A 21767-nucleotide genomic window follows, 5' to 3' on the forward strand; every position below is an offset into this window, starting at 1 on the left:
TGAAAGTAGTCTATATTAAATGCATTAAATATTAGGCCCAAACGGCGAAGCCGATTTGATCCTTTGTATCAAGATTAGCCCTCTTTCGTCACACATTTTGTTACACAACACTGTAAGGATCGACAACTCTGTATGTGAGCTCGAACGAATGAATTTGTCTAGATCATTCCAACGTTTGTGTATACGCCGCCTCCCAACACATTTTGAGTCGGTGTAAATTCAAACATTGAGATGATCCAGACAACGAATGTGATGTCGAAGTTGATGGAAACTGTGGCTGTGAGTGTTTTGTAACTTAATATTTAAAACACACGTTAACACGTGCTGTAGATCTTATTTGATAAGTGAGAAAAGAGAGGTATGATACATTCTCAAATATCAGGGTTACAAAAGGTTTACAATTTTGACAGTTAAATCGGATCTTATATAATTTATACCGCATATGACTTTTGACCTACCACCAATGTCTAATACTCCCATGACAGCTGACTGGTATCATATTTGCTGAAATGTTATTTAAGACTGTAATGAAAGAAAAATAGGGTCTAATGAACAATGAATTTAAAATATTAAATCAAATACATAAAAAAACTAACGGTTGTCCATCGTCATCTTTTGGAAATATAAATATCACCCCCCTCCTTAAAAAAAAAAAAATCTTTAGCTATCGATGTTGATATACAGTGTTTTGGTTTTATTTTGATGATTTTACAGATATTTTGTGTCATACTGTTATTTAATTTCATTTAATTGTGTTTGATTGAACATCCCACTTCTTACCCTTGTAATGCGCCTTAGAGTAAATTTGTTTTACATAAGGTGCTATATAGATTTTATTTTTATTATTAACGTGTTTTACGGTGTTACTGAGCGAAGTCCCTTGATATTTTAGACATTAAATCTGCCTCTTCATTTAACATGGGAAGTATAACACGGTCGATGTAAACAGTTGCATTGTGATATCACTTAGCTGCGATGTTTTTTTTCTTTTAAACCAAGCAATAACCAACAACCACAAAACGTATGAAGGTATGAAAAACTTTGCTTGGAATTTAAAAACATTTGTGGTACTTTCAAAGCAGTTTATTTCATTTACATGGTTTTCAATGAAGTATACCACAGTGACTGTGACATTTTTGTGGAAGCATTATGGGTAATCCCCATCATTTTTTAGCTGATGAAGAGCAAATCACATGACTCACGTGTGTAATCATATGCACTAAAGTGGTTCTCTCTACTCTGTTTCTGTCTGGCTGTCTTTTATTGCTGAATGTGTCCCACCAACAGCCTGCAGGCTGTCAATGCTTTCACGTCGCCATATAGATCTAATTGTTTACATTAGAAATTCCATGTGCAATGTCTTGTGATCATGAATTTTTCAAAATCCGACCCAGAGAATACTTAATTAAAAAAGAAATTAGCTTGATCACTTTTTAATTTGATTGAGTTAAATTGCATAATTTGCATAAAGTGTATAATTTATATAGCTTGTTATAAAACACGTGTTTTTTAATTCTACGATGGTATCCAAATATTATGGCATATACATCTTTAATAAATCGAAAGTGTCATTCAGGATAATATGAATTTGTATATACACTACCCACCATAGATAAGTATACACATATTATTAAGCTTTTTACAGATTTTGGAAAGAAATATATTCAATATAATGAAAAAGAGCTGAATTCACTGTTTAAGACTTTCAATTTATCTCAGTAAAATAATCATTTAAGGGTATAATTTCAATATATGTGAAACATTAATGGACATTCATATTTTTGGCTTAGTTTGTTAAATTGTGATATTTATTTATTTAAAGGGACTGGTTCACGATTTTTGATTAAAATATTTTTAATTTTTGAAAATGTGAAAGATATAATAAACTTAGATTGATATCCATTTCTTTTGAAATTTCATAAACAATAACATACCGCAATCTTTGTTTACAAAACAAATAATAAACTCTCTAAAATGAGCTTCTGTGATAATGTATAACCTTAATTTTTATGTGAACTCTTTTAAAAACATTAGACAGTAGATATTGATGATTAAAAGTGAAAAAAAATTTTGGGGAAAATCGTGAATCAGTCCCTTTAAGGTGAAAAATCAAAAGGTTTTATAAAAGTACACGTTAAATACACAATAATAAGCATTAGTAATTAGTTTGAAATGGTTTCAAGATAAAAGTTTGCATAATATCTCTTTTTAGAAAATTCAAAGATTCAGAAAATGAAGTATTTTGATAAAAAATAGGGATATAAAAAGTTAAAAGCCTAATGTTATCTATTTATATGTAAGAGTTATGTATTTTACATAGATGTAACCCATATTTTGTATGCGCAAGTAACTTATTTTGGTAAGCATATACTTATTTATGGGGGGCAGTGTATGTTGCTGCATGTATAATAGAAAGACATCACATTCAGTAATAACATCCTAAATAAACTGTTTACAATGAAATTAGAATTTCTGAAGGAAAAAAAAACTAGCCATTGAGGATTGCGAAAAAACTTTATATTTCATACTTACTGACGTTAATGGGTTGTCTCATGATTAATGAAATTTTCAAATTTGACTAATGTAAACAAAATTAAATTATGAGACTGCACAAAAGAAAATTTACCATGTTTGAAACATTTATGATGTTATGTATCCATTTTAAAGAGCAAATCTCTTTCCATCGATGCGACACATCATATTGAAATAAGTATGGATGAATTATGACTTTCGTGTGAGGGTCTGACTTTTACCTCCACTAAATGAAGCATGACACAAACATTAAAGAAAATGTACCAAATAATTTCTGTATTAAACAAGGGTCCATTTCTATTTCACAGGGGCCTTTGGTCCCATACTGGGATATTGTGCGGGACAGAGTGAATTCTTCCTGCGCAGGAGTAGAGCCATGGAAGATTATTGTCTGCTCGTGTGGAACCACTCTCCTGGTTCTTACAGCCAGGGACATTCTCTTCTCAGACGAAGATAGTAAGTATACATCAGTGAAGAGATGTTAGTACGTGTGTACTTGTGCTTGGTCACAAATCTCTGAGGCCATGAATAAATTATCCTAGTAAATCTGTAATTACAAATTTGTTCAGTACCAGAGTAGTAAGTCAAATATGTCAATCTGTATCTTAAGGGTCTTTAACAAAAGTTCAAGATATCCAGGGTTTTCAGTCACCATTTGAGATATATCCAAACTTGCCGTCTGATTTTTATGCTCTTGGAAAATTTTCAGGGGGTGCATATAGTCACTTTTGTGTCTGTCAATCCGTCCGTTCTAGCCCATATCTCCTAAACATTTCATCAGAAATTGATCATAATTGATCACAAGTTAATATTTCTTTGGACAGGAACTTTTGGGCCAAAGTCATTTTGGAAAGGTCAAGGTCATTTAGAACATACCTTATTGGCTTATATAAGGAAAAAGTTCCATATTTCAACAGTTTTTGAATAGGTATTGATTATATATCACACAAATAAGTACAAGGCAAATGGCTTTCAGACAAAGGTCATTTGTAAAAGTCAATGTCACTCAAGTTCAACATATACCTTGTATATGAAATAAAAGCTATATTTCAACAGTTATTGATGATTGTGCAAGTCATTCGTCATATGAAGTATTTCATTGGTTAGATGCAGTTACCTATCATGTAAAAAACCAAAAAATGGATTAATATATGCATGTATATTGAGTATAATGTCTTACTCAGCATAATTTCACTGTCATTGTCACTGAAGAATTGTTACATAGTGCTGGATATATTTTTCCGAAAATTATTAAATACTCATTTTACTATCTTTGTCACCGAACTGTGTAATGCAGGTCTTCTGTAAGTGAAACAGTGCTTGATTCTTTGAAGTTCCAGGAAATGATCTTCTCTCTGTGACATCTCTATCCAGGGCTGCAAGACTTGTTTGATATTAAGTTCACTTTGAAAATCTTTTTCATTTTATCTATTTTCTGTGTAATTAATGTGGCATATATTATCAATTGCATTATTGTTGGAAATTGTGAGTGTTAAATTCAAGTTCACTTTGAAAATCTTATTTATTTAAACTCAAGTTCACTTTGAAAATCTTGTTTATTTATAATCTAGTGTGAATTTAATAATTTTATGGTCAAAGAATGTACCCGCGCTGCATTACCAAAATTACCATTACTTAGATACCTTGCAGAAGGTAGGGGTTAATTAGCAACCACCATATTTAAAAGGTGTGAATAGCCATGGGTGAGAATGGGAGGAGTAACAAGACCACTTATATTTAGCAAACCAGAAAATTGAATGCATTTCAAAATATTCAAATTAGGTCAAATTAGAGCTTGGGGCCTTGAAGACACTTAGCTATAAGTGGGGTATTTGAGATTACCATATTTGAGATATCAGTTATTTATATGTAGGGAATTATGACTGGGACCAGTGATTGACTTTGTCAATCATATAAGTTGGGTATTCGAGATAACCTATATTCGAGATACTGATATTCACTTATATTTAAATACTCTTGAATGCAAAAGACTTGTGAAGGTATTCGAATGAAAGTCATTGCAAGATGTGATACTGTATGCTGGGAAACCTTTTATTATACCCCATGCAAGGAAGTTGTGGAGGGTATAATGTTTTTTACCTGTCCGTCAATCCCTTTCTTGTGAGCGCAACTCCTCTGAGACCGCTCAACAGAATTTCGTGAAACTTTGTAGTTAATAAGGACACACTGAGTAGATGTGCATATTCCCAGGAAATTCTGATTCAATAATTTTTCTGAGAGTTATGCCCCTTTTGAACTTAGAATTTCGAGCCCATCTGTCCTGTTTTTGTGAGAACAACTCCTCTGAGACCACCCAACAGAATATTTTAAAACTTTATAGTTAATAAGGACACACTGTGTGCATATTCCCAGAAATTTCTGATTCAGTAATTTTTCTGAAAGTTATACCCCTATTGAACTTAGAATTTCAAGCCCGTCTGTACTGTTCTTGCAGTAATGTATTGCATTACCATTCATTATATGAGGCATTGTCAAGCAATGTTGGAGCATGGGGTATGTGAGCTTGCTTACTTCTGCTTTCTTTCATTTTAGCCCAATTTGCCTTCATTCTGAATGGTTGAACTCAAAACTTGGTGCATTTCAGTTCAAAGTAGAAATGGATGCTTTTGGACAAAATGGGTTGGAATCATTTTTCGATGCTTATGAGCAAAAATAACATGGGGAGAGAATTTGCAGTATTTTGGTAGTTTCAGATGTTTTATCAGTAAATTCTGTATGTTATGAGAGTTCTTGATTTTTCTAACTCAGCATTCAACATCAATTTACAAAAATGCAAAAATCCAAGTAGTTTATCCATATTTAAATCTACGGTATATAAATCAGTGATATATAAATAAAAGTGAGTCGTTTTATCTTGTGAGAGATACTTTTCACAAATGTGAAAAAGGTGTTGAACTTGGATGGTGTACCCACAGTAATGAAAAGAAAGCATACATGTGTCATTAACTAGATGACTTGCTCACTGAAATGGTGTGAATAAAAAGGACTGGTCACGGTGGTTAGAGCATTCACTTTGTTTTGATCCCAGAGACGTGTCAAACTTAAGACAGTTAACATAGGTATTGACTGTTCCTTCACCAAGCGCCCGGCATTAGAAGTGAAAGTCTTGGGTATTTTGAAGATGGAGGTCCCCTGTTTTAGTTAGCTTTGGCATGATAAAGAATTCTCACTGCTATCGTCCAAAGTGCCACGCATAGGGCAACATTTGTGGCACTTCTAACGCTGACGACATCTCAACTTGAGTGAAAAATTTCTTGAATGAGATTTAAAATAATATACAGTCCTCACTCCTCAGTTTACAGGTTTTATCAGTGCCTTTTGATATGTAATCAGGGTTGTGATTTTTCCTCTTTTCAGAGGAAATCCTCTGATTGGCTCCATTTTCGAATTAAAAATAAAACACTCTGGGTTTGATCTGAAGTGACAGAAAATATATTTTTCCAGGTAGGGTGAGGTGTTTTCCCCCCTTTTTAACCAGTTTTCCTCTGATTTCTGAGGAATTCAATCACATTCCTGTGTAATGTATAGAACACATTCATTCTGCAAGAATCATTGGAATGTTGAATAGAAAGTTACTATATTCCTAAATATCCAGATTTCTTATCTGAAATATTGTAAAAGTTTGTTTCAAAGTGTTTCCTGAAGTCCATTCCTTGAACAGTAAATTGCTGCTAATGTCTGAATAAATAATTTTGCTTGTTGCTTTTCAAAATAGCCTTAACCAACAGAACAAAAAAGGAGTTTTTTCGATTGGTGAAAAAAATTCCATTTGTCAAGAGAAAAATTGCAGAGGAGAAGAAGAAGATATTGAAGGACATGGAGCATACCATGAATGCAGATGTGGACGGGTACATCACACGTTTACCAGAGAATGGACTGGAAGTGGTATGAATATCAAAATCTAAACTACTGAAAAAAATTTTATTTAAGGATTCTGAAGATTTCATTATTACAAACAAGGTTATTTGTGTTATAGGGCTGAAACGATTCAGGTACCTCACGGTTCGGTTCAATTTTCGATTCTTAGGCCACAATTCGATTATTTTCGATTCAATTCAATAGTTGTCAAAAACTCTAATAAACAATTAAAAAAAATACACAACTTTCATGTTTTTATTTCATTTCCCCCCTGAAAATCATCGTTTTCAACAACGGAATATGGTCTTTATTATATCAGATGCTATAAAATATCCAAGAGCATTGGTAATTTATTTCTGTGAAACAAATTCTACATACTGCCACAGTTCCGTTCTCTTTAAAACCAAAATGCTTCCATACAAGGGACCTTAGATTGCCGGAGGGTTTTTAATCACGATTCCCGAGTTAGTGTCCGCCATTTTTGTTGTAATAAATTGTAAGGTAAAAAACCAAATCCGTGTTGAATTCTTTATTTCCAAAAAAAAATGTAAACATTAACTGAATCGAAATTTGAAGATGTTGAACCGAAAATTGAACCGAATGCCGTGAATCGCGGTTCGAGTGAACCGCGATTAATTGTTTCAGCCCTATTGTGTTATAAAGTATGCACTCTTCTCTTGAAGCAGAAATATTATATTATAGGGGTTTCTAACTATACAACACTTAGTCATAAAAGTGTATCTCTGTGGGGAAAAATCGAGATAGACCCTCTAAAGAGCTAGACATCCACCACCTATTTAAAATTTTGTTGATTTACATCACAAGTTTTTTCTGCACACAAGTCAAGTCTTCTATATCAACATTTTTAGGTCACCAGATAATAGCAGATGATAACAACCATTCCAATTCTTTTTAAATTTGGCATGAAGTCTCTTTGTCACAAGGGGGGGGGGGGGACATGGATTGCAGTAGTTGATATTTGATGGTTAATTATAGCTGATAATTTCCAGTTTATCAGGACATGTGAGAGATCAGACCTTGACAGAGTTGTTTCTGAATGGTAGGGGTCTAATTATCATATTAAATTGAACTTTTTGCTGAAAATTGCAAGCGATGCAGCTGGTAAAAAAGAAAACCAAGATGTCAGTATGATATACCTTGTGAGAATAGTTTGTTTACAGGAAGACATTTTTTTATTAAGCCTAGGCCTATATATAATTAAAATGTTGAGAACCTGTGATTTGAAAGTATACTTTGACATAAATGTAGTGAGGAAATTTGTTTTATTCTAATTATTATCTTGAGGCGACAAGGTAAAAACATGGAGATATAAAACATGAATCCTGTGCAGAAAAAGTTTCATTGTAAATTAGAATTTTTAACAGGTGGATTTGTAGCTCTCTGGTCTATCCCATTTTCTCCCCAGAGAGCTGCAGCTATTTAACACTGTGTCACATCCTTCATTGTTGTGTATTTCCAGGAAGCCCTCATGGAAGAGTTAAAAAAATACCAATCTTTAGGTATGTCTATATCATCACATCCATGTATACAATGTAAATATGATAACTATTTACTCATATCAATTTAAAGATAAATGTATCATTAGTTATTTTGTTTTATAAGAAGATTCTAGCTGCATTTTTTTTAAATTGCCATGTGTTATGTTTTTTGTCTAATTAGTATTTACAATATAAAGAATGAGACATACTAAGGGTCCTTTCATTCCAGCAAAAGTAGACTGGGCTAATGGGACCATATCAGGCACAGTGTATGGTGGGGAGCCAGAACTCACTAAATTGATGGAAAAGGTTAGTGATGCAGTGATCCACACCAGTCTGGGAATTGCCCATTATTTTGCTTGCTTTCACTTTGAAAAATATGATAGATTTTATCTGATAGTGATATATATAGCACATACAATTTCTCCTCTTCATTATACAGTACATGTCCTTCATGGAAAATGTTAAATTGATTAATGCTTAGAAAAATATTGTTGTTTATGGTCAGGATCTAGCAACTGAACTTGCTGACTTTCATGTTGTTGTGAGGTCATAATGACTTTTTCCCATACTCTATAACATTAACTGAACTATACAGAAAAAGAACATTTTATTCAAATTTTTGTGAAAAGTAAGCCCCATACGTTTGTTATTATTAATATAAAAAAAAAGATGACTGCATTGTCATATTCTTTTTCCAAAAACATGAAGGTAATCTAGATCCCTTTATTTTTGTTTGATAATCAAAAAACTCTAATGAATGTGTTTTACTTGTGATCTTTAGTATTTCAGTGAAAAAACTTCATGTTTTATGGCATTTTTTCAAGCCCAGAAAAACCCTATTTGTTAATGATATAATGATGAAGCATTGATGCCATAAATTTCACATATCTTAAGACTACCTTCAATCATTAATATGACCTTAAGTATATAAGTAATAAAAAATCCCTATAGTACTTGATTACAGTACACATATACATGTATTACATGCTTGTTTGAAATTAAATTCCTTTAAGGTGTATGGAATGTTTGCTTGGACCAACCCCCTTCATGCAGACATTTTCCCTGACATTAGAAAAATGGAGGCAGAAGTTGTTAGGATGTGCTGCACTATGTTCAATGGTGACAGCCAATCTTGTGGAACAGTAAGTGATGTGCAAGCACATGCGGAAATCAAATCATGCTTCTATTGGAGTATAGTTGGAATAGAAACTGTCAGTTTTCTTATTAATAGATGACTGCTGGTGGGACAGAGAGCATATTGATGGCCTGCCTTACTTACAGAAACATTGCAAGGGAGAGGGGCATTAAAATTCCAGAAATGTGAGTGATACATGTTCCCAAATTACTTTTACATTTACATTTGTATAAATTTTACTCCTGTATTAGATAACATGCATCATTCTGTTTATAGAATTGTGCCTGTCACAGCCCATGCTGCCTTTGATAAGGTATGTACAAGGTTGTCAGTTTCCCCACTCTATATCTCTTGCTGACTTGCTGTGGAGGCACTCTTTCTTGTCTCTACTGAATGAAAGTTATTGTAATCATTAATGGATTACATGGATTTTTGTGAGGTACCAGTACTCGAGAGTGGTCTGTAATTAATGGAAATTACAGTTTAAGATAATTACATGTATAGATAAACAAGTCCAGCAATCATGATACTTTTTATGCCCTCCTTTGAAGAAGGGGAGACTTACTGTTTGCATTTGTAGGTCAATAGATCAAATGTTATCCGCTCAATATCTTGAGTACCCAACACCAAACTTAGATTATAATTGTCTGACTGATAACGAGAGAACCCTGGTAGGTTGGTCATGATAAATTGGTGATCCATTTGATTTTTAGGCCAGATGGTTAAAGGTCATGGGGCTTTCTAGCATATCTACAGCAATTGTTGTGTAACTTGTATGCATAAAGGTATTATTATCCTACAGATTTCCCAAGAGCCTTTAACTGAATTGTCATAAAATTTCATAGGCAAATTGATTACCGTATATTGATTACTGTATATTGATTACCGTATATTGATTACCATATATTGGGTAATGTAGGTGTCAGGAATATTTAGTGGACTTTTCTTAAAAATGTACTAGTAGTTTCAAATAATTGTGCATCATTTTTGGAGCATTTTTATTTAATAGATGTATCATTTATATAATGGAAATTTTAGCACATTCAATTTTGGCAAATTTTCCTTATCTGCCAAAAAAGCCAACATTTCCAGCACACCAAAATTACCCAATCTATGGTAGACACCCCCAGTGTATCACTAGTAGATGTCCCCAGTGTATCACTAGTAGACACCCCCAGTGTATCACTAGTAGATGTCCCCAGTGTATCACTAGTAGATGTCCCCAGTGTATCACTAGTAGATGTCCCCAGTGTATCACTAGTAGATGTCCCCAGTGTATCACTAGTAGATGTCCCCAGTGTATCACTAGTAGATGTCCCCAGTGTATCACTAGTAGATGTCCCCAGTGTATCACTAGTAGATGTCCCCAGTGTATCACTAGTAGATGTCCCCAGTGTATCACTAGTAGATGTCCCCAGTGTATCACTAGTAAATGTCACAGGCCAGTGTATCGCTAGTAAATGTCTGGGCCAGTGTATCCCTAGTAGACGCCCCCCAGTTGTCTGACAAGTAACTAGAGAACTCTTAGCCAAATAGTAATCAAAATTCATTGGCAGGTTGGTCATAAATAATACTTTGGATGACTGCTATTGAATTTCAGGTCAAAAGGTCTTGGGGCTTTTTACTTTGCATACACTACCCACCTTGAATAAGTATACACATAAGCTTTTTACACATCTTGGCATAAAATGAAAAAAATGCTGAATTCACTGTGTATAACTTTCAATTTATAATAGTAAAATAATCAGTTAAGGGTACAACTTTAATAAATGTGAAACTTTTAATGAACATTCAATATTTTTGGTGTAGTCTATTAAATTGTGATATTGATTTATTTGATTATTAAGGTAAAAAATCAAAGAATCTTATAAAAGTACACATCAAATACACAATAATATGTATTAGTAATTAATTTGAAATGGTTTCAAGGTTTGCATAATATCTCTTTTTAGAGAATTCAGAAAATCAAGTAATGTAACAAAAATAAGGATACAAAAAGTTAAAAGCCAAATGTTGTCTATTTATATGCAAGAGTCATGTATTTTGCATCGAAATGTATCTATGATGTAACTTTTTTTTTTTTCGTGCACAAGAAACTTATTTTGGTAAGTGTATACTTATCTATGGTGGGCAGTGTACACCAATTGTTGTCTGATTGATAATCAAAGAATCCTTTACGCTCTGTAGGCAGGTTAGTTAAGTGAGTAGTAGATATACCTTATTGATTTGCCAATTCAAGGTCTTTATGTATTCCATTTGAGGGTAGGGGGAAATATGTTTAACAAACATTTTTTGTTTGTTTACTTTTGGTGACAAAATGCTAAAATGCTTGAATTTATTCCCCAATAGGCTGCTGCATACTTCCACTTAAGGATCACTCACATTCCAATTGATGAGAAGACGAGAAGAGTGGACATAAATGCTATGAGAAGAGCAATAAACAAAAACACTTGCATGGTGTGTCTTGTTCTTTATACACATTGACAATAACCCCTATAGCATTATTATCGAGGTACAAACTTTTACATTTTTGAAGGGTACTTTAAGGTATATTTTTGATTTGCTTCTATCCTCAGTGGGGAAATATAATGAACAAATTTTAGGAACACATGCATTTCAAAATGTACTTGTATAATAATTCTTTTCTTGATATGTTGTAGTTGATGGGATCAGTTCCACAGTTTCCACACGGTATCATCGATGACATACAATCTATATCAGAGGTAGGGATTTTTGGTCAGATAAGTTTACAAATGGAAAGTTATTTTTGATGTCTGCGTTTCAGTTCAAATGACACGAGATCAAGAAAAGTGGTCAAAGGAGTGTTACGCTATATTTCAGATCTTTTTGAAACTGGAATTTGGAAGTGATGCTAAATAAAAAGAATCTTCTGCAAGTTAATGTTTAGGGAAATGTGATGAAATAATTGTCAATATGTAGAATATCTGTTTTCCTGTGCTTGCAGTTGGGACTGAAGTACAACATTCCTGTCCATGTTGACTGTTGTTTAGGGGGCTTCCTGTACCCATTCATGGAGAAGGCTGGATACTCTGTTCCTGTGGCAGATTTCCGTGTTCCTGGAGTCACTAGCATCTCTGCAGACACACACAAGGTAGCATGAAAGTAAAAAAAGCAGTGTACATGTATACATATGCAGTGGTGATTGTGAAGACAGGTATAGTACTAGCAATATGGAGTTGTAACAATTTGATTATTGTGTCAACCATTTTTGGGATTTGAAATTTGTTCAAACTTCTGTAAGCCATCACACACTGCATGCATGATTGTATTGCGTAGGTCTCTTCACATCCTTGTTTTGTTCGGATTCAAATTTTGAGGATTACATATATATGATTTTTAATTCTTATTGTATTCTAGTCTCTGATTTGTCAAATTCAAACTGAGGAACGCAGGTTATTTTTGTATAACCTGGTTTGGTATGGGGACACACACCCTTGACAACCAATGGCTGGAACTATTTTTTTCTCTCTAAATTTACATCGCAGCACTGTTTTGGGCCTTCTATGGAATAGAAAGTCAATGTGTTCAATAAGATACTTTGGTTTAATACACAGATTGTTTTCTTGTCAAGCAAGACATAGAAAATCTACTTGTACGCAAATCACTGTAAGTTGTAAAACATCTTTCTCTGTATGATGAATGAATAATCAATAGATTAAAACAAAGATATTTTGTTCGAATTAATGATTTACCAAGTAAACATTGCCCTGTTCATTTTGAAATACAATTCTGACTGGAGTGGGGTGGGGTGGGGTGTGTATTACTTCATTGTTTGATCTGCCTTTCAACAAAGCAAAAAAAAAAAACAACCAAAAAAATCATGTCACATGTCAGATGACATCAGTTACATGTGGATCGGGATTTGTCACTTGCTTATACACATTTTCTTGTATCGGATTTACTATTAGTGACGATGTTGCATGCAATGGTAAGTTTTCATGTAATAGAAATTTTCATAGAATTAAACGCCGCAAATTATTGCATTTTCTGATATCAAAAGACTTATTTTGAGTGGTCCTAAACATCAAACTTCACCTTCAATAGGCCTAATTATGTTTACAATATTTTGATAAATAGGCCCCGTAGAACTAAGATGGCTGTCCTCACAACTAGACACTATGTCTTGGTTGCTAAGTGAATCATTGCGTGGCTCAATGACTTGAATTTTTCAAAATTTTTATGCATTTTGATAAACAAAAGTACCTTTGTCTTTTGCATTAAATTTTAAGGAATGACTTTAATTCTGGAGCATATTATACAAGTATAACCTGGTTTGGGTCAGTTTATGCTTTTTTATAATCATTGCTGATTAGAGGGATTGAGGGTTAAAACATACTCCATAACACCCTGAGTCTTTTCATATAGTAAATAAATGAATGTAATAATTCATGGAACCAATGTTCATTATACAAAATTTCTTTGAATGTTTGAGAAAGTCCAGCTGTACTTTGCTATATTTTAAGATTTATTCTGAAGTTTAGAAGATTTGAACTTTTGTTATTGTAATCCTTGTTACTTTTTTCCAGTATGCCTTTGCTCCAAAAGGTTCCTCAGTGGTTTTGTACAGAAATGATGATTATAGGAGGATGCAGTTCTTTGTTCAGCCTGACTGGCCTGGTGGTATATACGCTACAGCTTCTGTTGGAGGTAAACAAATTAACAGTGTTTTGCCTGTTATTATGGTGAAAACAGATGACCTCTGCCTGTCAACAGGAAGTATTTTAAAAATCTCACTCAAAACTGACTTCTGGCAGCATATCTTCTATATATGAATTTAACTTTTGAGTTATATTCACTGATAATTTCAAATTCAGAAGCCTTATTGATGTAAAAAGAGATAATATGATATTGTTTGTAGCAACTTCACATAATACAACAGGAATGAAATACATGTACATAACCGCATTGATTGAAAGTTCCTGTTAAGTGTCCTCTTGTGAATATAATTGGTTTATTTTTGGTCTACAACTTAAACCTTGATTATACCTTTTCCCATAAGTCCAACCTCGATCATAACTTTTGAATATACAGGAATAAAAAACTTTAGTGAACTGACAGGTTGAGGTCAAAGCTCTGTCAGTTAAAAGTTAGAGTTCTATGTCAACAGTTAAAAGTAGAGTTCTATGTCAACAGTTAAAAGTTAAAGTTATATGTCAACAGTTAAAAGTTAGAGTTATATATCAACAGTTAAAAGTTAGTTATATGTTAAAAGTTAGAGTTATATATCAACAGTTAAAAGTTAGTTATATGTTAAAAGTTAAGAGTTATATATCAACAGTTAAAAGTTAGTTATATGTCAACAGTTAAAAGTTAGGTATATGTCAACAGTTAAAAGTTAGAGTTATATATCAACAGTTAAAAGTTAAAGTTCTATGTCAACAGTTAAAAGTAGAGTTCTATGTCAACAGTTAAAAGTTAAAGTTATATGTCAACAGTTAAAAGTTAGAGTTATATATCAACAGTTAAAAGTTAGTTATATGTCAACAGTTAAAAGTTAAGAGTTATATATCAACAGTTAAAAGTTAGTTATATGTCAACAGTTAAAAGTTAAAGTTATATGTCAACAGTTAAAAGTTAGAATTATATATCAACAGTTAAAAGTTAGAATTATATGTCAACAGTTAAAAGTTAGAATTATATATCAACAGTTAAAAGTTGGTTATATATCAACAGTTAAAAGTTAGAATTATATGTCAACAGTTAAAAGTTAGTTATATGTCAACAGTTAAAAGTTAGTTATATGTCAACAGTTAAAAGTTAGAATTATATATCAACAGTTAAAAGTTAGAATTATATGTCAACAGTTAAAAGTCAGTTATATATCAACAGTTAAAAGTTAGAGTTATATGTCAACAGTTAAAAGTTAGAGTTTTATATCAACAGTTAAAAGTTAGAATTATATATCAACAGTTAAAAGTTAGTTATATATCAACAGTTAAAAGTTAGAGTTATATGTCAACAGTTAAAAGTTAGAGTTATATATCAACAGTTAAAAGTTAGTTATATGTTAAAAGTTAAGAGTTATATATCAACAGTTAAAAGTTAGGTATATGTCAACAGTTAAAAGTTAGAGTTATATATCAACAGTTAAAAGTTAAAGTTCTATGTCAACAGTTAAAAGTAGAGTTCTATGTCAACAGTTAAAAGTTAAAGTTATATGTCAACAGTTAAAAGTTAGAGTTATATATCAACAGTTAAAAGTTAGTTATATGTCAACAGTTAAAAGTTAAGAGTTATATATCAACAGTTAAAAGTTAGTTATATGTCAACAGTTAAAAGTTAAAGTTATATGTCAACAGTTAAAAGTTAGAATTATATATCAACAGTTAAAAGTTAGAATTATATGTCAACAGTTAAAAGTTAGAATTATATATCAACAGTTAAAAGTTGGTTATATATCAACAGTTAAAAGTTAGAATTATATGTCAACAGTTAAAAGTTAGTTATATGTCAACAGTTAAAAGTTAGTTATATGTCAACAGTTAAAAGTTAGAATTATATATCAACAGTTAAAAGTTAGAATTATATGTCAACAGTTAAAAGTCAGTTATATATCAACAGTTAAAAGTTAGAGTTATATGTCAACAGTTAAAAGTTAGAGTTTTATATCAACAGTTAAAAGTTAGAATTATATATCAACAGTTAAAAGTTAGTTATATATCAACAGTTAAAAGTTAGAGTTATATGTCAACAGTTAAAAGTTAGAATTATATGTCAACAGTTAAAAGTTAGTTATATATCAACAGTTAAAAGTTAGAGTTATATGTCAACAGTTAAAAGTTAGAATTATATATCAACAGTTAAAAGTTAAAGTTCTATGTCAACAGTTAAAAGTAGAGTTCTATGTCAACAGTTAAAAGTTAGAGTTATATATCAACAGTTAAAAGTTAGTTATATATCAACAGTTAAAAGTTAAGAGTTATATATAAACAGTTAAAAGTTAGTTATATGTCAACAGTTAAAAGTTAAAGTTATATGTCAACAGTTAAAAGTTAGAGTTATATATCAACAGTTAAAAGTTAGTTATATGTCAACAGTTAAAAGTTAAGAGTTATATATCAACAGTTAAAAGTTAGTTATATGTCAACAGTTAAAAGTTAGAGTTATATATCAACAGTTAGAAGTTAGAATTATATATCAACAGTTAAAAGTTAGAATTATATGTTAAAAGTTAGAATTATATATCAACAGTTAAAAGTTAGTTATATATCAACAGTTAAAAGTTAGTTATATATCAACAGTTCAAAGTTAGTTATATATCAACAGTTAAAAGTTAGAATTATATATCAACAGTTAAAAGTTAGTTTTATATCAACAGTTCAAAGTTAGAATTATATATCAACAGTTAAAAGTTAGTTATATATCAACAGTTAAAAGTTAGAGTTATATGTCAACAGTTAAAAGTTAGTTATATGTCAACAGTTAAGAGTTAGAATTATATATCAACAGTTAAAAGTTAGTTATATATCAACAGTTAAAAGTTAGAGTTATATGTCAACAGTTAAAAGTTAGAATTATATATCAACAGTTAAAAGTTAGAGTTATATGTCAACAGTTAAAAGTTAGAGTTATATGTCAACAGTTAAAAGTTAGAATTATATATCAACAGTTAAAAGTTAGAATTATATGTCAACAGTTAAAAATTAGTTATATATCAACAGTTAAAAGTTAGAATTATATATCAACAGTTAAAAGTTAGAGTTATATGTCAACAGTTAAAAGTTAGAATTATATATCAACAGTTAAAAGTTAGTTATATATCAACAGTTAAAAGTTAGAGTTATATGTCAACAGTTAAAAGTTAGAATTATATATCAACAGTTAAAAGTTAGAATTATATGTCAACAGTTAAAAGTTAGTTATATATCAACAGTTAAAAGTTAGTTATATATCAACAGTTCAAAGTTAGTTATATATCAACAGTTAAAAGTTAGTTTTATATCAACAGTTAAAAGTTAGTTTTATATCAACAGTTCAAAGTTAGTTATATATCAACAGTTAAAAGTTAGTTATATATCAACAGTTCAAAGTTAGTTATATATCAACAGTTAAAAGTTAGAATTATATATCAACAGTTAAAAGTCAGTTATATGTCAACAGTTAAAAGTTAGAGTTCTATGTCAACAGTTAAAAGTTAGTTATATGTCAACAGTTAAAAGTTAGTTATATATCAACAGTTAAAAGTTAGAGTTATATGTCAACAGTTAAAAGTTGCATAGCTTAAGTTGTGATGTAAACACAAAAAAATGGTTATGCTTTAAAGTGTTATGTTCTTATGAAGCAACAGAAGAAGATTTTGTTATATCTTTAAAAAGAGTTGTTGATGTCTAAAATAAATTCAATTTCAGGCAGTCGACCAGGTGCCATTATAGCTGTTTGCTGGGCAACTCTTATGTACTATGGGGAGAAAAGTTATATCGAGTCCACAAGGAAAATTATCTCCACAACTAGATATATAAAAGCAGGGTAATTCATATTTCTAAATAAAAAAGTATATTTTGTAATAAATATGAGGATTTGCATTTTTGGTTTTTTAGATCACCTGAGTGACTTGGGTGACCTTTTGCTATTGGTCTGTATCCATTGTCATCTGTTAGTAATTGAACATTTTTTTTACTTCTTGATAACTTCCATTCCAATTCTTTTCAAAATTTGGTGTGAAGCATCATTGGGACAAGGCGGACTTAAATTGTAAATTTCAGGACTCCTGCACCCCTGGGGCCTTGAAAGTAGGGCAAAAACCGTCAAAAATTGACCAATTTTCAAAAACTTTTTCACTACAATTGCACATGTGTAAGAAAAACTAAATGCATGGTGATGTAGAGCAGGATGGCCTCTACCGACATTGTGAATTTCTTGGTAGAGGTTCTGACTCCATGACAAGGCCAAACTTTGCATATACATATGTAGTATTTTGTGTAAAACATTGAATATTTATCTTCTTTGATGCTATTAATACTAAATTGAAACTAAATGGATATTAAGAATGAAGCAGATAGTCCTCTACCAAAATTGTAAATTTCATGATCCCATGGGTAGGGGTTTTGATACCAGAGTGGGGCCAAAATTATCATAGTGATTGAAAGACATCTTTAATTTCGCAGATACTGTATTAAAAAGTAAATGCATATTTAAGAAAAGCAAAAAGGGATGTACCAGAATTGTGAATTTTGCAACCCCAGAGTTCTGACTCTAGGGCGGGTCCATATACATGTAATGTCAATATAAGATATTATATTATGTAAAGTCTTATATCAGTATGGACACTTTCAGGGGCATTTGTGTTTTAAGATCAGATCTTGTTTAATATTGCTGCTGAATATTGGAATTTAGCTTAGATATGCAGAAGAGGAAAATTATTATAGATTTCAAAGCCTTTGGGGCTTTAAACTAATAATCAGGTGATCGATAAGGCCTCTGGACTTCTCATGAAGACTCAAGTGAGCTTCTCAGATCAAGTTTTGTCTTGCGTTTTTCTGTCTGGCTTAAAATTTTCACATACTAATCTTCTTCTCAAGAACCAAACCCAAATGTCAAATAGTGTTCTTCAGTAAAGGGGATTCAAGTTTGTTGAAGTACAGAGGCATGTCCCCTTTTATGGAAAGATAATTAAGAAATGGTGAAAATAGGCAGGGATATTTCTCAAGACCCACTAACCAGAAAAGTCAAAACTTGCATGACAGCTTCTATATATGATTAAGAAACAAGTTTGTTCAAACCATGACCCCAGGGACATTGGTAGGGACTAAATAGGGGTTGAAAATTTTATGTAGGAATGTATTGGAAAAATCTTTGAATATCTTTCTCTCAAGTACCATAAGATTGCAATTTGTCAAATTAACTTATGTGGTGTAAAGTAAGCTTTGCTCAAACTATGACTGCCAGCACTGGACCACAACAAGGGTTTAAATTTGACATAAGAATGCTTGATAAGAAAATTCTTCTGTAAATCTACAAGGGTACAGTTTGTCAAATTAAGATGCTAGCAAGTGTGGAATCCAGTTTCTTAAAAGCATGACCCCTGGTGTCAGGATGGGCCGAATTCTTGTGTAGGAATATATAGAACAAAATTAAAATCATTTCAACAATATTCATAAGGGTACCAATTGTCAGAATACAAGCATTCTAATTCAGTGAAGATTTAAGTATGTTTAAAGTATAATCTCTGGGACCAGGGTGATACCAAATTAGTGGTTTTAAGTAGTATAAGAGAAAATTATTGAAATATCTTCTCAACCAGTAGCTGCAGAAGTCTAGTGCTCTGAGAAAATATAGAGAGAGGTCACTCTGATCTGTCCTAATGTTTTCTCAGAGAGCTACAGTTCTGCAGCTACTCAACAAGAAACACAGTGATGCAATTTTGTCAATGTAATAGGCAAGCATAACCATGCAGTCGTTCAAAGCATGATCTCAGGGGGCCACAATAGGGGTTAAAAGTTCTACATACTAGTGATAGATAATAAAGAATTATTAAGAAATGAACCACAGGGTGACAATTATATGTAATATTCTGATGTAGTGAATAGAAAAAGATAAAAAATTCACTGCTCAAGTGAGTGATTTGACCCATGGACCTATTGTTTGTAATATAAGTTCCCTTATATCCAGAACATATGCTATGGAATTACAATTTTTAGCTCACCTGAGCTGAAAGCTCAAGTGAGCTTTTCTGATCACCCGTATTCCGGCGTCCGTCTGTCCGTCCGTCTGTAAACTTTTCACATTTTCAACTTCTTCTCAACAACCACTGGGCCAATTTCAACCAAAGTTCGCACAAAACATCCTTAGGTAAAGGGAATTCTAAATTGTTAAAATAAAGGGCCAGGCCACCTTCCAAGGGGAGATAATCAAGAAAAGGTAAAAATAGGGTAGGGTCATTAAAAAATCTTCTTCTCAAGAACCACTGGGCCAGAAAAGATGAAATTTATAGATAAGCTTTATTAGGTAGTGCAGATTCTAAATTGTTAAAATCATGGCTCCCGGGGGTCGGATGGGGCCACAATAGGGGGTCAAAGTTTTACATACAAATATATAGGGAAAATCTTTAAAAATCTTCTTCTCAAGAACCACTGAGCCAGAAAAGCTGAGATTTATATGAAAGCTTCCTTATATAATGCAGATTCTAAATTGTTAAAATCATGGCTCCCGGGGGTCGGATGGGGCCACAATAGGGGGTCAAAGTTTTACATACAAATATATAGGGAAAATCTTTAAAAATCTTCTTCTCAAGAACCACTGAGCCAGAAAAGCTGAGATTTATATGAAAGCTTCCTTATATAATGCAGATTCTAAATTGTTAAAATCATGGCCCCCGGGGGTCGGATGGGGCCACAATAGGGGATCAAAGTTTTACATACAAATATATAGGGAAAATCTTTAAAAATCTTCTTCTCAAGAACCACTGAGCCAGAATAACTGAGATTTATATGAAAGCTTCCTTATATAATGCAGATTCTAAATTATTAAAATCATGGCCCCCGGGGGTCGGATGGGGCCACAATAGGGGGTCAAAGTTTTTTTGTTTTTTTTGTTGTTGTTGTTGTTGGTTTTTTTGATATAGTGCAGATTCAAGTTCGTTAAAATCATGGACCCCAGAGATTGAATGGGGCCTCAAGGGGGGCATAAAAGTTTTACATACAAATTTATAGGAAAAATCTTTTAAAATCAACTTCTCAAGAACCACTGAGCCAGAAAAGCTGAGATTTATATGAAAGCTTCCTGATATAGTGCAGATTATAAATTGCTAAGATCATGGCCCCCCGGGGGTCGGATGGGGCCACAATAGGGGGTCAAAGTTTTACATACAAATATATAGGAAAAATCTTTAAAAATCTTCTTCCCAGAACCACTAAACCAGAAAAGCTGAGATTTATATGAAAGCTTTCTGATATAATGCAGATTCAGGTTTGTTGAAATCATGCCCCCCTGGAGTAGGATGGGGCCACAATAGGGGATCAAAGTTTTACATACAAATATATAGAGAAAATCTTTAAAAATCTTCTTCTCAAGAACCATTGGGCCAAAGAAGTTCATATTTACATGAAAGCTTTCTGACATAGTGTAGATTCAAGTTTGCAAAAACCATGGCCTCCAGGGGTAGGTTTGGGGCCATAATAGGGACTACGGTTTTACATGCAAATAGATATGGAAAATCTTCTGATATGGACCAAGGTGACTCAGGTGAGCGATGTGGCCCATGGGCCTCTTGTTTATTATGGCAAATTGGTGATATTTTCAGTTCAGTATATGTGTTAGCTATTTCATTATACATGTACTACTTTAAAACAGATTGAAGAAGATCCCTGGATTCCATGTCTTTGGCGATCCCTTGATGTCTGTGGTTGGTTTTGGACCAGCAGAGGGTTTCAAGTACAACATCTTCACGTTCTCTGATATGATTGCAAAGCGAGGCTGGAACCTCAACCCACTTCAGTTTCCCTCAAGGTCATTTGATTTTTCATCATATATGTTTGATTTACAATGCCAGTGATGGTAGATTGTCTCTAAATTTCGTATTTAATATTATTATCCAGCATACATCTGTGTGTAACACTTCTCCACACTAAAGAGGGAGTGGCTGACAAATTCCTCCAGGATGCCAGAGAATGTCTGGAGGAGTTGCTGAATTCTGCCGATGCTGAGGCTGGTGGAATGGTTAGTGTTTGTCAGTGTTGTGTCATTATAGAAATAATGCATGG

General features: G+C 32.4%; 1 protein-coding gene across 2 annotated transcripts in view; it reads left to right on the forward strand.

Annotated features, from left to right (window-relative positions):
• The window catches only part of LOC130053926 (sphingosine-1-phosphate lyase 1-like), a 46689-nt gene that overhangs the window by 21695 nt on the left and 3227 nt on the right, over nucleotides 1-21767 (forward strand). Inside the window, exons 1-15 of one of the 2 annotated variants that reach the window (XM_056161682.1) lie at nucleotides 161-279; nucleotides 2841-2988; nucleotides 6269-6438; nucleotides 7892-7931; nucleotides 8140-8219; nucleotides 8927-9055; nucleotides 9145-9233; nucleotides 9325-9361; nucleotides 11398-11505; nucleotides 11709-11771; nucleotides 12014-12160; nucleotides 13596-13716; nucleotides 17418-17535; nucleotides 21358-21513; nucleotides 21603-21723. In XM_056161682.1, the coding sequence (XP_056017657.1) occupies nucleotides 232-279; nucleotides 2841-2988; nucleotides 6269-6438; nucleotides 7892-7931; nucleotides 8140-8219; nucleotides 8927-9055; nucleotides 9145-9233; nucleotides 9325-9361; nucleotides 11398-11505; nucleotides 11709-11771; nucleotides 12014-12160; nucleotides 13596-13716; nucleotides 17418-17535; nucleotides 21358-21513; nucleotides 21603-21723 (1575 nt within the window). In that variant the 5' untranslated portion in view covers nucleotides 161-231. Of the gene's footprint in view, nucleotides 1-160; nucleotides 280-2840; nucleotides 2989-6268; nucleotides 6439-7891; nucleotides 7932-8139; nucleotides 8220-8926; nucleotides 9056-9144; nucleotides 9234-9324; nucleotides 9362-11397; nucleotides 11506-11708; nucleotides 11772-12013; nucleotides 12161-13595; nucleotides 13717-17417; nucleotides 17536-21357; nucleotides 21514-21602; nucleotides 21724-21767 lie in introns of those variants that run through there. The other variant, XM_056161681.1, reaches the window with a different exon arrangement.

The sequence above is a fragment of the Ostrea edulis genome, chromosome 4 (assembly GCF_947568905.1).
Source record: "Ostrea edulis chromosome 4, xbOstEdul1.1, whole genome shotgun sequence".
Lineage (NCBI taxonomy): Eukaryota > Metazoa > Mollusca > Bivalvia > Ostreida > Ostreidae > Ostrea > Ostrea edulis.